Source organism: Phyllobates terribilis, unplaced genomic scaffold, assembly GCF_046119375.1.
Source record: "Phyllobates terribilis strain yellow unplaced genomic scaffold, ASM4611937v1 Scaffold_6__1_contigs__length_29720123, whole genome shotgun sequence".
Lineage (NCBI taxonomy): Eukaryota > Metazoa > Chordata > Amphibia > Anura > Dendrobatidae > Phyllobates > Phyllobates terribilis.
Window position 1 is genome coordinate 7,984,868 of NW_027362766.1, and position 15,315 is coordinate 8,000,182.

General features: G+C 51.2%; 1 protein-coding gene across 1 annotated transcript; it reads left to right on the forward strand.

Annotated features, from left to right (window-relative positions):
• The first annotated feature begins 1,475 nt into the window (after positions 1 to 1,475).
• DPM3 (dolichyl-phosphate mannosyltransferase subunit 3, regulatory) lies at positions 1,476 to 15,043 on the forward strand. Its single transcript, XM_073637182.1, has 2 exons — positions 1,476 to 1,581; positions 14,520 to 15,043. The coding sequence occupies exon 2, from the start codon at positions 14,528 to 14,530 to the stop codon at positions 14,804 to 14,806; it is 279 nt and encodes a 92-aa protein (XP_073493283.1). The 5' UTR covers positions 1,476 to 1,581; positions 14,520 to 14,527; the 3' UTR covers positions 14,807 to 15,043.
• Positions 15,044 to 15,315: the final 272 nt, after the last annotated feature.

A 15,315-nucleotide genomic window follows, 5' to 3' on the forward strand; every position in this document is an offset into this window, starting at 1 on the left:
TCCTGAGCACACAGCGCAGGTGAGCTGCTATTCCTGATCCTGAGCACACAGCGCAGGTGAGCTGCTATTCCTGATCCTGAGCACACAGCGCAGGTGAGCTGCTATTCCTGATCCTGAGCACACAGCGCAGGTGAGCTGCTATTCCTGATCTTGAGCACACAGCGCAGGTGAGCTGCTATTCCTGATCCTGAGCACACAGCGCAGGTGAGCTGCTATTCCTGATCCTGAGCACACAGCGCAGGTGAGCTGCTATTCCTGATCCTGAGCACACAGCGCAGGTGAGCTGCTATTCCTGATCCTGAGCACACAGTGCAGGTGAGCTGCTATTCCTGATCCTGAGCACACAGCGCAGGTGAGCTGCTATTCCTGATCCTGAGCATATATGCAGGTGAGCTGCTATTCCTGATCCTGGGCATACAGTGCAGGTGAGCTGCTATTCCTGATCCTGAGCACACAGTGCAGGTGAGCTGCTATTCCTGATCCTGAGCACACAGCGCAGGTGAGCTGCTATTCCTGAGCACACAGCGCAGGTGAGCTGCTATTCCTGAGCACACAGCGCAGGTGAGCTGCTATTCCTGATCCTGAGCACACAGCGCAGGTGAGCTGCTATTCCTGATCCTGAGCACACAGCGCAGGTGAGCTGCTATTCCTGATCCTGAGCACACAGCGCAGGTGAGCTGCTATTCCTGATCCTGAGCACACAGCGCAGGTGAGCTGCTATTCCTGATCCTGAGCACACAGCGCAGGTGAGCTGCTATTCCTGATCCTGAGCACACAGCGCAGGTGAGCTGCTATTCCTGATCCTGAGCACACAGCGCAGGTGAGCTGCTATTCCTGATCTTGAGCACACAGCGCAGGTGAGCTGCTATTCCTGTTCCTGAGCACACAGCGCAGGTGAGCTGCTATTCCTGATCCTGAGCACACAGCGCAGGTGAGCTGCTATTCCTGATCCTGAGCACACAGCGCAGGTGAGCTGCTAATCCTGATCTTGAGCACACAGCGCAGGTGAGCTGCTATTCCTGATCCTGAGCACACAGCGCAGGTGAGCTGCTATTCCTGATCCGGAGCACACAGCGCAGGTGAGCTGCTATTCCTGATCTTGAGCACACAGCGCAGGTGAGCTGCTATTCCTGATCCTGAGCACACAGCGCAGGTGAGCTGCTATTCCTGATCCGGAGCACACAGCGCAGGTGAGCTGCTATTCCTGATCCTGAGCACACAGTGCAGGTGAGCTGCTATTCCTGATCCTGAGCACACAGCGCAGGTGAGCTGCTATTCCTGATCTTGAGCACATGCAGTAACGCGTGTTGTATCCTGTTCCAGTACAGGACTCCGGTCACACGTCACTGTCATACCCTCTGGCTCCGGTTTTCAGTAGGAGCGGACGTCGGTGTGAAGCCCGGGAGCAGCTGTGCTGGGACTTGTAGTTCTATTGGACGCTCAGCGGTCAGTTGACTGATTAGCGCTCTATCATCGTTACATAACCGAAAAACTACATTTCCCATAATGCATGATAGCTCCGCCCTCAGCGAGTCACGTGTCCTACTCAACCCGGAAGTGGAGACTAGACTGCGTCCCCCGGTAACTGACATTTATAGGTTATACTGCAAGGGGGGTGTAATGTGTTATTATAGGGGGCTCCTCTAATTATACTGTACGGGGGGGTGTAATGTGCGATTATAGGGGGCTCCTCTAATTATACTGTACGGAGGGGGGGTGTAATGTGCGATTATAGGGGGCTCCTCTAATTATACTGTACGGAGGGGGGGTGTAATGTGCGATTATAGGGGGCTCCTCTAATTATACTGTACGGGGGGGTGTAATGTGCGATTATAGGGGGCTCCTCTAATTATACTGTACGGAGGGGTGTAATGTGCGATTATAGGGGGCTCCTGTAATTATACTGTACGGAGGGGGGGTGTAATGTGCGATTATAGGGGGCTCCTCTAATTATACTGTACGGAGGGGTGTAATGTGCGATTATAGGGGGCTCCTCTAATTATACAGTACGGAGGGGGGGTGTAATGTGCGATTATAGGGGGCTCCTCTAATTATACTGTACGGAGGGGGGGTGTAATGTGCGATTATAGGGGGCTCCTCTAATTATACTGTACGGAGGGGGGGTGTAATGTGCGATTATAGGGGGCTCCTCTAATTATACTGTACGGAGGGGGGGTGTAATGTGCGATTATAGGGGGCTGCTCTAATTATACTGTACGGAGGGGGGGTGTAATGTGCGATTATAGGGGGCTGCTCTAATTATACTGTACGGAGGGGGGGTGTAATGTGCGATTATAGGGGGCTCCTCTAATTATACTGTACGGAGGGGGGGTGTAATGTGCGATTATAGGGGGCTCCTCTAATTATACTGTACGGAGGGGGGGTGTAATGTGCGATTATAGGGGGCTCCTCTAATTATACTGTACGGAGGGGGGGTGTAATGTGCGATTATAGGGGGCTCCTCTAATTATACTGTACGGAGGGGGGGTGTAATGTGCGATTATAGGGGGCTCCTCTAATTATACAGTACGGAGGGGGGGTGTAATGTGCGATTATAGGGGGCTCCTCTAATTATACTGTACGGAGGGGTGTAATGTGCGATTATAGGGGGCTCCTCTAATTATACTGTACGGAGGGGGGGTGTAATGTGCGATTATAGGGGGCTCCTCTAATTATACTGTACGGAGGGGTGTAATGTGCGATTATAGGGGGCTCCTCTAATTATACTGTACGGAGGGGGGGTGTAATGTGCGATTATAGGGGGCTCCTCTAATTATACTGTACGGAGGGGTGTAATGTGCGATTATAGGGGGCTCCTCTAATTATACTGTACGGAGGGGGGGTGTAATGTGCGATTATAGGGGGCTCCTCTAATTATACTGTACGGAGGGGGGGTGTAATGTGCGATTATAGGGGGCTCCTCTAATTATACTGTACGGAGGGGTGTAATGTGCGATTATAGGGGGCTCCTCTAATTATACTGTACGGAGGGGGGGTGTAATGTGCGATTATAGGGGGCTCCTCTAATTATACTGTACGGAGGGGGGGTGTAATGTGCGATTATAGGGGGCTCCTCTAATTATACTGTACGGAGGGGTGTAATGTGCGATTATAGGGGGCTCCTCTAATTATACTGTACGGAGGGGGGGTGTAATGTGCGATTATAGGGGGCTCCTCTAATTATACTGTACGGGGGGGTGTAATGTGTTATAGGGGGCTCCTCTAATTATACTGTACGGGGGGTGTAATGTGCGATTATAGGGGGCTCCTCTAATTATACTGTACGGAGGGGGGGTGTAATGTGTGATTATAGGGGGCTCCTCTAATTATACTGTACGGGGGGGTGTAATGTGCGATTATAGGGGGCTCCTCTAATTATACTGTACGGGGGGGTGTAATGTGCGATTATAGGGGGCTCCTCTAATTATACTGTACGGGGGGGTGTAATGTGCGATTATAGGGGGCTCCTCTAATTATACTGTACGGGGGGGTGTAATGTGCGATTATAGGGGGCTCCTCTAATTATACTGTACGGGGGGGTGTAATGTGCGATTATAGGGGGCTCCTCTAATTATACTGTACGGAGGGGGGGTGTAATGTGCGATTATAGGGGGCTCCTCTAATTATACTGTACAGAGGGGGGTGTAATGTGCGATTATAGGGGGCTCCTCTAATTATACTGTACGGGGGGGTGTAATGTGTGATTATAGGGGGCTCCTCTAATTATACTGTACGGAGGGGGGGTGTAATGTGCGATTATAGGGGGCTCCTCTAATTATACTGTACGGAGGGGGGGTGTAATGTGTGATTATAGGGGGCTCCTCTAATTATACTGTACGGAGGGGGGGTGTAATGTGTGATTATAGGGGGCTCCTCTAATTATACTGTACGGAGGGGGGGTGTAATGTGCGATTATAGGGGGCTCCTCTAATTATACTGTACGGAGGGGGGGTGTAATGTGCGATTATAGGGGGCTCCTCTAATTATACTGTACGGGGGGGTGTAATGTGCGATTATAGGGGGCTCCTCTAATTATACTGTACGGAGGGGTGTAATGTGCGATTATAGGGGGCTCCTCTAATTATACTGTACGGAGGGGGGGTGTAATGTGTGATTATAGGGGGCTCCTCTAATTATACTGTACGGGGGGGTGTAATGTGCGATTATAGGGGGCTCCTCTAATTATACTGTACGGGGGGGTGTAATGTGCGATTATAGGGGGCTCCTCTAATTATACTGTACGGGGGGGTGTAATGTGCGATTATAGGGGGCTCCTCTAATTATACTGTACGGGGGGGTGTAATGTGCGATTATAGGGGGCTCCTCTAATTATACTGTACGGGGGGGTGTAATGTGCGATTATAGGGGGCTCCTCTAATTATACTGTACGGGGGAGTGTAATGTGCGATTATAGGGGGCTCCTCTAATTATACTGTACGGGGGGGTGTAATGTGCGATTATAGGGGGCTCCTCTAATTATACTGTACGGGGGGGTGTAATGTGCGATTATAGGGGGCTCCTCTAATTATACTGTACGGGGGGGTGTAATGTGCGATTATAGGGGGCTCCTCTAATTATACTGTACGGGGGGGTGTAATGTGCGATTATAGGGGGCTCCTCTAATTATACTGTACGGGGGGGTGTAATGTGCGATTATAGGGGGCTCCTCTAATTATACTGTACGGGGGGGTGTAATGTGCGATTATAGGGGGCTCCTCTAATTATACTGTACGGGGGGGTGTAATGTGCGATTATAGGGGGCTCCTCTAATTATACTGTACGGGGGGGTGTAATGTGCGATTATAGGGGGCTCCTCTAATTATACTGTACGGGGGGGTGTAATGTGCGATTATAGGGGGCTCCTCTAATTATACTGTACGGGGGGTGTAATGTGCGATTATAGAGGGCTCCTCTAATTATACTGTACGGGGGGTGTAATGTGTGATTATAGGGGGCTCCTCTAATTATACTGTACGGGGGGGTGTAATGTGTGATTATAGGGGGCTCTAATTATACTGTACGGGGGGGTGTAATGTGCGATTATAGGGGGCTCCTCTAATTATACTGTACGGGGGGTGTAATGTGTGATTGATTATAGGGGGCTCCTCTAATTATACTGTACGGGGGGGTGTAATGTGTGATTATAGGGGGCTCCTCTAATTATACTGTACAGGGGGTTTAATGTGCGATTATAGGGGGCTCCTCTAATTATACTGTACGGAGGGGGGGTGTAATGTGCGATTATAGGGGGCTCCTCTAATTATACTGTACGGAGGGGGGGTGTAATGTGCGATTATAGGGGGCTCCTCTAATTATACTGTACGGAGGGGGGGTGTAATGTGCGATTATAGGGGGCTCCTCTAATTATACTGTACGGAGGGGGGGTGTAATGTGCGATTATAGGGGGCTCCTCTAATTATACTGTACGGAGGGGGGGTGTAATGTGCGATTATAGGGGGCTCCTCTAATTATACTGTACGGAGGGGGGGTGTAATGTGCGATTATAGGGGGCTCCTCTAATTATACTGTACGGAGGGGGGGTGTAATGTGCGATTATAGGGGGCTCCTCTAATTATACTGTACGGAGGGGGGGTGTAATGTGCGATTATAGGGGGCTCCTCTAATTATACTGTACGGAGGGGGGGTGTAATGTGCGATTATAGGGGGCTCCTCTAATTATACTGTACGGAGGGGGGGTGTAATGTGCGATTATAGGGGGCTCCTCTAATTATACTGTACGGAGGGGGGGTGTAATGTGCGATTATAGGGGGCTCCTCTAATTATACTGTACGGAGGGGGGGTGTAATGTGCGATTATAGGGGGCTCCTCTAATTATACTGTACGGAGGGGGGGTGTAATGTGCGATTATAGGGGGCTCCTCTAATTATACTGTACGGAGGGGGGGTGTAATGTGCGATTATAGGGGGCTCCTCTAATTATACTGTACGGAGGGGGGGTGTAATGTGCGATTATAGGGGGCTCCTCTAATTATACTGTACGGAGGGGGGGTGTAATGTGCGATTATAGGGGGCTCCTCTAATTATACTGTAGGGAGGGGGGGTGTAATGTGCGATTATAGGGGGCTCCTCTAATTATACTGTACGGAGGGGGGGTGTAATGTGCGATTATAGGGGGCTCCTCTAATTATACTGTACGGAGGGGGGGTGTAATGTGCGATTATAGGGGGCTCCTCTAATTATACTGTACGGAGGGGGGGTGTAATGTGCGATTATAGGGGGCTCCTCTAATTATACTGTAGGGAGGGGGGGTGTAATGTGCCATTATAGGGGGCTCCTCTAATTATACTGTAGGGAGGGGGGGTGTAATGTGCGATTATAGGGGGCTCCTCTAATTATACTGTACGGAGGGGGGGTGTAATGTGCGATTATAGGGGGCTCCTCTAATTATACTGTACGGAGGGGGGGTGTAATGTGCGATTATAGGGGGCTCCTCTAATTATACTGTACGGAGGGGGGGTGTAATGTGCGATTATAGGGGGCTCCTCTAATTATACTGTACGGAGGGGGGGTGTAATGTGCGATTATAGGGGGCTCCTCTAATTATACTGTACGGAGGGGGGGTGTAATGTGCGATTATAGGGGGCTCCTCTAATTATACTGTACGGAGGGGGGGTGTAATGTGCGATTATAGGGGGCTCCTCTAATTATACTGTACGGAGGGGGGGTGTAATGTGCGATTATAGGGGGCTCCTCTAATTATACTGTACGGAGGGGGGTGTAATGTGCGATTATAGGGGGCTCCTCTAATTATACTGTACGGAGGGGGGGTGTAATGTGCGATTATAGGGGGCTCCTCTAATTATACTGTACGGAGGGGGGGTGTAATGTGCGATTATAGGGGGCTCCTCTAATTATACTGTACGGAGGGGGGGTGTAATGTGCGATTATAGGGGGCTCCTCTAATTATACTGTACGGAGGGGGGGTGTAATGTGCGATTATAGGGGGCTCCTCTAATTATACTGTACGGAGGGGGGGTGTAATGTGCGATTATAGGGGGCTCCTCTAATTATACTGTACGGAGGGGGGGTGTAATGTGCGATTATAGGGGGCTCCTCTAATTATACTGTACGGAGGGGGGTGTAATGTGCGATTATAGGGGGCTCCTCTAATTATACTGTACGGAGGGGGGGTGTAATGTGCGATTATAGGGGGCTCCTCTAATTATACTGTACGGAGGGGGGGTGTAATGTGCGATTATAGGGGGCTCCTCTAATTATACTGTACGGAGGGGGGTGTAATGTGCGATTATAGGGGGCTCCTCTAATTATACTGTACGGAGGGGGGTGTAATGTGCGATTATAGGGGGCTCCTCTAATTATACTGTACGGAGGGGGGGTGTAATGTGCGATTATAGGGGGCTCCTCTAATTATACTGTACGGAGGGGGGGTGTAATGTGCGATTATAGGGGGCTCCTCCTAATTATACTGTACGGAGGGGGGGTGTAATGTGCGATTATAGGGGGCTCCTCTAATTATACTGTACGGAGGGGGGGTGTAATGTGCGATTATAGGGGGCTCCTCTAATTATACTGTACGGAGGGGGGGTGTAATGTGCGATTATAGGGGGCTCCTCTAATTATACTGTACGGAGGGGGGGTGTAATGTGCGATTATAGGGGGCTCCTCTAATTATACTGTACGGAGGGGGGGTGTAATGTGCGATTATAGGGGGCTCCTCTAATTATACTGTACGGAGGGGGGGTGTAATGTGCGATTATAGGGGGCTCCTCTAATTATACTGTACGGAGGGGGGGTGTAATGTGCGATTATAGGGGGCTCCTCTAATTATACTGTACGGAGGGGGGTGTAATGTGCGATTATAGGGGGCTCCTCTAATTATACTGTACGGAGGGGGGGTGTAATGTGCGATTATAGGGGGCTCCTCTAATTATACTGTACGGAGGGGGGGTGTAATGTGCGATTATAGGGGGCTCCTCTAATTATACTGTACGGAGGGGGGGTGTAATGTGCGATTATAGGGGGCTCCTCTAATTATACTGTACGGAGGGGGGTGTAATGTGCGATTATAGGGGGCTCCTCTAATTATACTGTACGGAGGGGGGGTGTAATGTGCGATTATAGGGGGCTCCTCTAATTATGCTGTACGGAGGGGGGTGTAATGTGCGATTATAGGGGGCTCCTCTAATTATGCTGTACGGAGGGGGGGTGTAATGTGCGATTATAGGGGGCTCCTCTAATTATGCTGTACGGAGGGGGGGTGTAATGTGCGATTATAGGGGGCTCCTCTAATTATACTGTACGGAGGGGGGGTGTAATGTGCGATTATAGGGGGCTCCTCTAATTATACTGTACGGAGGGGGGGTGTAATGTGCGATTATAGGGGGCTCCTCTAATTATACTGTACGGAGGGGGGGTGTAATGTGCGATTATAGGGGGCTCCTCTAATTATACTGTACGGAGGGGGGGTGTAATGTGCGATTATAGGGGGCTCCTCTAATTATACTGTACGGAGGGGGGGTGTAATGTGCGATTATAGGGGGCTCCTCTAATTATACTGTACGGAGGGGGGGTGTAATGTGCGATTATAGGGGGCTCCTCTAATTATACTGTACGGAGGGGGGGTGTAATGTGCGATTATAGGGGGCTCCTCTAATTATACTGTACGGAGGGGGGGTGTAATGTGCGATTATAGGGGGCTCCTCTAATTATACTGTACGGAGGGGGGGTGTAATGTGCGATTATAGGGGGCTCCTCTAATTATACTGTACGGAGGGGGGGTGTAATGTGCGATTATAGGGGGCTCCTCTAATTATACTGTACGGAGGGGGGGTGTAATGTGCGATTATAGGGGGCTCCTCTAATTATACTGTACGGAGGGGGGGTGTAATGTGCGATTATAGGGGGCTCCTCTAATTATACTGTACGGAGGGGGGGTGTAATGTGCGATTATAGGGGGCTCCTCTAATTATACTGTACGGAGGGGGGGTGTAATGTGCGATTATAGGGGGCTCCTCTAATTATACTGTACGGAGGGGGGGTGTAATGTGCGATTATAGGGGGCTCCTCTAATTATACTGTACGGAGGGGGGGTGTAATGTGCGATTATAGGGGGCTCCTCTAATTATACTGTACGGAGGGGGGGTGTAATGTGCGATTATAGGGGGCTCCTCTAATTATACTGTACGGAGGGGGGGTGTAATGTGCGATTATAGGGGGCTCCTCTAATTATACTGTACGGAGGGGGGGTGTAATGTGCGATTATAGGGGGCTCCTCTAATTATACTGTACGGAGGGGGGGTGTAATGTGCGATTATAGGGGGCTCCTCTAATTATACTGTACGGAGGGGGGGTGTAATGTGCGATTATAGGGGGCTCCTCTAATTATACTGTACGGAGGGGGGGTGTAATGTGCGATTATAGGGGGCTCCTCTAATTATACTGTACGGAGGGGGGGTGTAATGTGCGATTATAGGGGGCTCCTCTAATTATACTGTACGGAGGGGGGGTGTAATGTGCGATTATAGGGGGCTCCTCTAATTATACTGTACGGAGGGGGGGTGTAATGTGCGATTATAGGGGGCTCCTCTAATTATACTGTACGGAGGGGGGGTGTAATGTGCGATTATAGGGGGCTCCTCTAATTATACTGTACGGAGGGGGGGTGTAATGTGCGATTATAGGGGGCTCCTCTAATTATACTGTACGGAGGGGGGGTGTAATGTGCGATTATAGGGGGCTCCTCTAATTATACTGTACGGAGGGGGGGTGTAATGTGCGATTATAGGGGGCTCCTCTAATTATACTGTACGGAGGGGGGGTGTAATGTGCGATTATAGGGGGCTCCTCTAATTATACTGTACGGAGGGGGGGTGTAATGTGCGATTATAGGGGGCTCCTCTAATTATACTGTACGGAGGGGGGGTGTAATGTGCGATTATAGGGGGCTCCTCTAATTATACTGTACGGAGGGGGGGTGTAATGTGCGATTATAGGGGGCTCCTCTAATTATACTGTACGGAGGGGGGTGTAATGTGCGATTATAGGGGGCTCCTCTAATTATACTGTACGGAGGGGGGGTGTAATGTGCGATTATAGGGGGCTCCTCTAATTATACTGTACGGAGAGGGGGTGTAATGTGCGATTATAGGGGGCTCCTCTAATTATACAGTACGGAGGGAGGGTGTAATGTGCGATTATAGGGGGCTCCTCTAATTATACAGTACGGAGGGGGGTGTAATGTGCGATTATAGGGGGCGCCTCTAATTATACAGTACGGAGGGAGGGTGTAATGTGCGATTATAGGGGGCTCCTCTAATTATACAGTACGGAGGGGGGGTGTAATGTGCGATTATAGGGGGCTCCTCTAATTATACAGTACGGAGGGGGGGTGTAATGTGCGATTATAGGGGGCTCCTGTAATTATACTGTACGGAGGGGGGGTGTAATGTGCGATTATAGGGGGCTCCTGTAATTATACTGTACGGAGGGGGGGTGTAATGTGCGATTATAGGGGGCTCCTGTAATTATACTGTACGGAGGGGGGTGTAATGTGCGATTATAGGGGGCTCCTGTAATTATACTGTACGGAGGGGGGGTGTAATGTGCGATTATAGGGGGCTCCTGTAATTATACTGTACGGAGGGGGGGTGTAATGTGCGATTATAGGGGGCTCCTGTAATTATACTGTACGGAGGGGGGGTGTAATGTGCGATTATAGGGGGCTCCTGTAATTATACTGTACGGAGGGGGGGTGTAATGTGCGATTATAGGGGGCTCCTCTAATTATACTGTACGGTGGGGTGTAATGTGCGATTATAGGGGGCTCCTCTAATTATACTGTACGGTGGGGTGTAATGTGCGATTATAGGGGGCTCCTCTAATTATACTGTACGGTGGGGTGTAATGTGCGATTATAGGGGGCTCCTCTAATTATACTGTACGGTGGGGTGTAATGTGCGATTATAGGGGGCTCCTCTAATTATACTGTACGGTGGGGTGTAATGTGCGATTATAGGGGGCTCCTCTAATTATACTGTACGGTGGGGTGTAATGTGCGATTATAGGGGGCTCCTCTAATTATACTGTACGGTGGGGTGTAATGTGCGATTATAGGGGGCTCCTCTAATTATACTGTACGGTGGGGTGTAATGTGCGATTATAGGGGGCTCCTCTAATTATACTGTACGGTGGGGTGTAATGTGCGATTATAGGGGGCTCCTCTAATTATACTGTACGGGGGGGTGTAATGTGCGATTATAGGGGGCTCCTCTAATTATACTGTACGGGGGGGTGTAATGTGCGATTATAGGGGGCTCCTCTAATTATACTGTACGGGGGGGTGTAATGTGCGATTATAGGGGGCTCCTCTAATTATACTGTACGGGGGGGTGTAATGTGCGATTATAGGGGGCTCCTCTAATTATACTGTACGGGGGGGGTGTAATGTGCGATTATAGGGGGCTCCTCTAATTATACTGTACGGGGGGGGTGTAATGTGCGATTATAGGGGGCTCCTCTAATTATACTGTACGGGGGGGTGTAATGTGCGATTATAGGGGGCTCCTCTAATTATACTGTACGGGGGGGTGTAATGTGCGATTATAGGGGGCTCCTCTAATTATACTGTACGGGGGGGGTGTAATGTGCGATTATAGGGGGCTCCTCTAATTATCCTGTACGGGGGGGGGTGTAATGTGCGATTATAGGGGGCTCCTCTAATTATCCTGTACGGGGGGGGGGTGTAATGTGCGATTATAGGGGGCTCCTCTAATTATCCTGTACGGGGGGGGGGTGTAATGTGCGATTATAGGGGGCTCCTCTAATTATACTGTACGGGGGGGTGTAATGTGCGATTATAGGGGGCTCCTCTAATTATACTGTACGGGGGGGTGTAATGTGCGATTATAGGGGGCTCCTCTAATTATACTGTACGGGGGGGTGTAATGTGCGATTATAGGGGGCTCCTCTAATTATACTGTACGGGGGGGTGTAATGTGCGATTATAGGGGGCTCCTCTAATTATACTGTACGGGGGGGTGTAATGTGTGATTATAGGGGGCTCCTCTAATTATACTGTACGGGGGGGTGTAATGTGCGATTATAGGGGGCTCCTCTAATTATACTGTAAGGAGGGGGGGTGTAATGTGCGATTATAGGGGGCTCCTCTAATTATACTGTACGGGGGGGTGTAATGTGTGATTATAGGGGGCTCCTCTAATTATACTGTACGGGGGGTGTAATGTGTGATTATAGGGGGCTCCTCTAATTATACTGTACGGGGGGGGGTGTAATGTGTGATTATAGGGGGCTCCTCTAATTATACTGTACGGGGGGGGTGTAATGTGTGATTATAGGGGGCTCCTCTTATACTGTACAGGGGGGGTGTAATGTGTGATTATAGGGGGCTCCTCTAAGTATACTGCACGGGGGGGTGTATTGTGTGATTATAGGGGGCTCCTCTTATTATACTGTACAGGGGGGGGTGTAATGTGTGATTATAGGGGGCTCCTCTAAGTATACTGTACGGGGGGGTGTAATGTGTGATTATAGGCGGCTCCTCTAATTATACTGTGCGGGGGGTGTAATGTGTGATTATAGGGGGCTCCTCTAATTACACTGTATTGGGGGGGTGTAATGTGTGTGAATGTTGGAGGGCTAGTTTAATTATACAGTACGGGTGGGTGTAGTTGAGGGAGGATCGGTGGTGGCTTACACTTGGGGGGCTGTATGTGTAGTGGGGGGAGCATCGGTGGTGGCTTACACTTGGGGGGCTGTATGTGTAGTGGGGGGAGCATCGGTGGTGGCTTACACTTGGGGGCTGTATGTGTAGTGGGGGGAGCATCGGTGGTGGCTTACACTTGGGGGCTGTATGTGTAGTGGGGGGAGCATCGGTGGTGGCTTACACTTGGGGGGCTGTATGTGTAGTGGGGGGAGCATCGGTGGTGGCTTACACTTGGGGGCTGTATGTGTAGTGGGGGGAGCATCGGTGGTGGCTTACACTTGGGGGCTGTATGTGTAGTGGGGGGAGCATCGGTGGTGGCTTACACTTGGGCGCTGTATGTGTAGTGGGGGGAGCATCGGTGGTGGCTTACACTTGGGGGCTGTATGTGTAGTGGGGGGAGCATCGGTGGTGGCTTACACTTGGGGGCTGTATGTGTAGTGGGGGAAGCATCGGTGGTGGCTTACTCTTGGGGGGGCTGTATGTGTACTGGGGGGAAGATTGCTGGCGTCTGACACTTGGGGGGGCTGTATGTGTTCTGGGGGGAAGATTGCTGGCGTCTGACACTTGGGGGGGCTGTATGTGTACTGGGGGGAAGATTGCTGGCGTCTGACACTTGGGGGGGCTGTATGTGTACTGGGGGGAAGATTGCTGGCGTCTGACACTTGGGGGGGCTGTATGTGTACTGGGGGGAAGATTGCTGGCGTCTGACACTTGGGGGGAGCTGTATGTGTACTGGGGGGAAGATTGCTTGCGTCTGACACTTGGGGGCTGTATGTGTAGTGGGGGAAGCATCGGTGGTGTCTTACTCTTGGGGACTGTATGTGTACTGGGGGGAAGATTGCTGGCGTCTGACACTTGGGGGGGCTGTATGTTTTCTGGGGGGAAGATTGCTGGCGTCTGACACTTGGGGGGGCTGTATGTGTATTGGGGGGAAGATTGCTGGCGTCTGACACTTGGGGGGGCTGTATGTGTACTGGGGGGAAGATTGCTGGCGTCTGACACTTGGGGGGAGCTGTATGTGTACTGGGGGGAAGATTGCTGGCGTCTGACACTTGGGGGGAGCTGTATGTGTACTGGGGGAAGATTGCTTGCGTCTGACACTTGGGGGCTGTATGTGTAGTGGGGGGAGCATCGGTGGTGGCTTACACTTGGGGGCTGTATGTGTAGTGGGGGGAGCATCGGTGGTGGCTTACACTTGGGGGCTGTATGTGTAGTGGGGGAAGCATCGGTGGTGGCTTACTCTTGGGGGGGCTGTATGTGTACTGGGGGGAAGATTGCTGGCGTCTGACACTTGGGGGGGCTGTATGTGTTCTGGGGGGAAGATTGCTTGCGTCTGACACTTGGGGGCTGTATGTGTAGTGGGGGAAGCATCGGTGGTGTCTTACTCTTGGGGACTGTATGTGTGCTGGGGGGAAGATTGCTGGCGTCTGACACTTGGGGGGGCTGTATGTGTACTGGGGGGAAGATTGCTGGCGTCTGACACTTGGGGGGAGCTGTATGTGTACTGGGGGGAAGATTGCTGGCGTCTGACACTTGGGGGGAGCTGTATGTGTACTGGGGGGAAGATTGCTGGCGTCTAACACTTGGGGGGGCTGTATGTGTACTGGGGGGAAGATTGCTGGCGTCTGACACTTGGGGGGGCTGTATGTGTACTGGGGGGAAGATTGCTGGCGACTTACACTTGGGGGGTGCTGTATGTGTACTTTGTGGGATCAGTGGTGTCTTTAGCTTGGGACGAGCCTTACTCTTGGTGGTCCTGTATGTGTACAGTGTGGGGGCTGAATTTCGGGTGCACTCATGTTTCCCTTCTCTTGTAGGACTGGAGATGACGAAGCTGGTGGAGTGGCTGCTGGGCCTGAGCCTGCTGTGTGGATTCTGGGTGACCCTGACCTTTGATCTTCTGGGTGTGGCTATGCCCAGGGCATGCTGGGAGGTTGTCTGGCCACTGCCAGTCTACCTGCTGGTTGTGTTTGGCTGCTACTCTTTGGCGACTGTTGGCTACCGCGTGGCCACCTTCAACGACTGCGAGGAGGCAGCCCGCGAGCTGCAGGTTCAGATATGTGTGGCCAAGGCTGACCTGAAGCGGCGAGGCCTGCGCTTCTAGAGGAGATACTGGGCCACTCTCCGAAATACAGGTCAATAACCCGATTAAACCTTCTTATGGCCAGAGACCTGCGGTCCCCGCAGATGACATACTGCAGCGCATAGAGGTGCAGTACCACCACCAGAGGACATGTCCAGCTGTTAGTCATAGCAGCAAGGTGCCACCATGCTGGTGCCCGACGCAATCTGGTCCTGAGCCTGGCTGTAGTATGTATGGAAATACAGGATGATGATGTCACCTTCTGCTCTCCGGTGGTCTTCATTATTGCCCCTCCTCAGTTATATTTTAGGGGGGGGTGCATACATAGGGGTATGTGTGAGTGGTGAGGACATCATGACTGTTTTTCGCAGGTGTAGCCACACGTTTCCCAGGATCCTCTTCTCCTTGGCATGAGATGCTTCTTACGCTATCATCAGTGTCAGACATTACCTGGTCCATGCCAGCCGGGCACAGACATCATCTGCTCGCTGCAGGCGACTGGTCAGCTTCAATCTGCAGCTGGCATAATG

Bases quoted from the DNA above. Each gene is read 5' to 3' on its own strand.
- DPM3 (XM_073637182.1), top strand. From the start codon at position 14,528: ATGACGAAGCTGGTGGAGTGGCTGCTGGGCCTGAGCCTGCTGTGTGGA.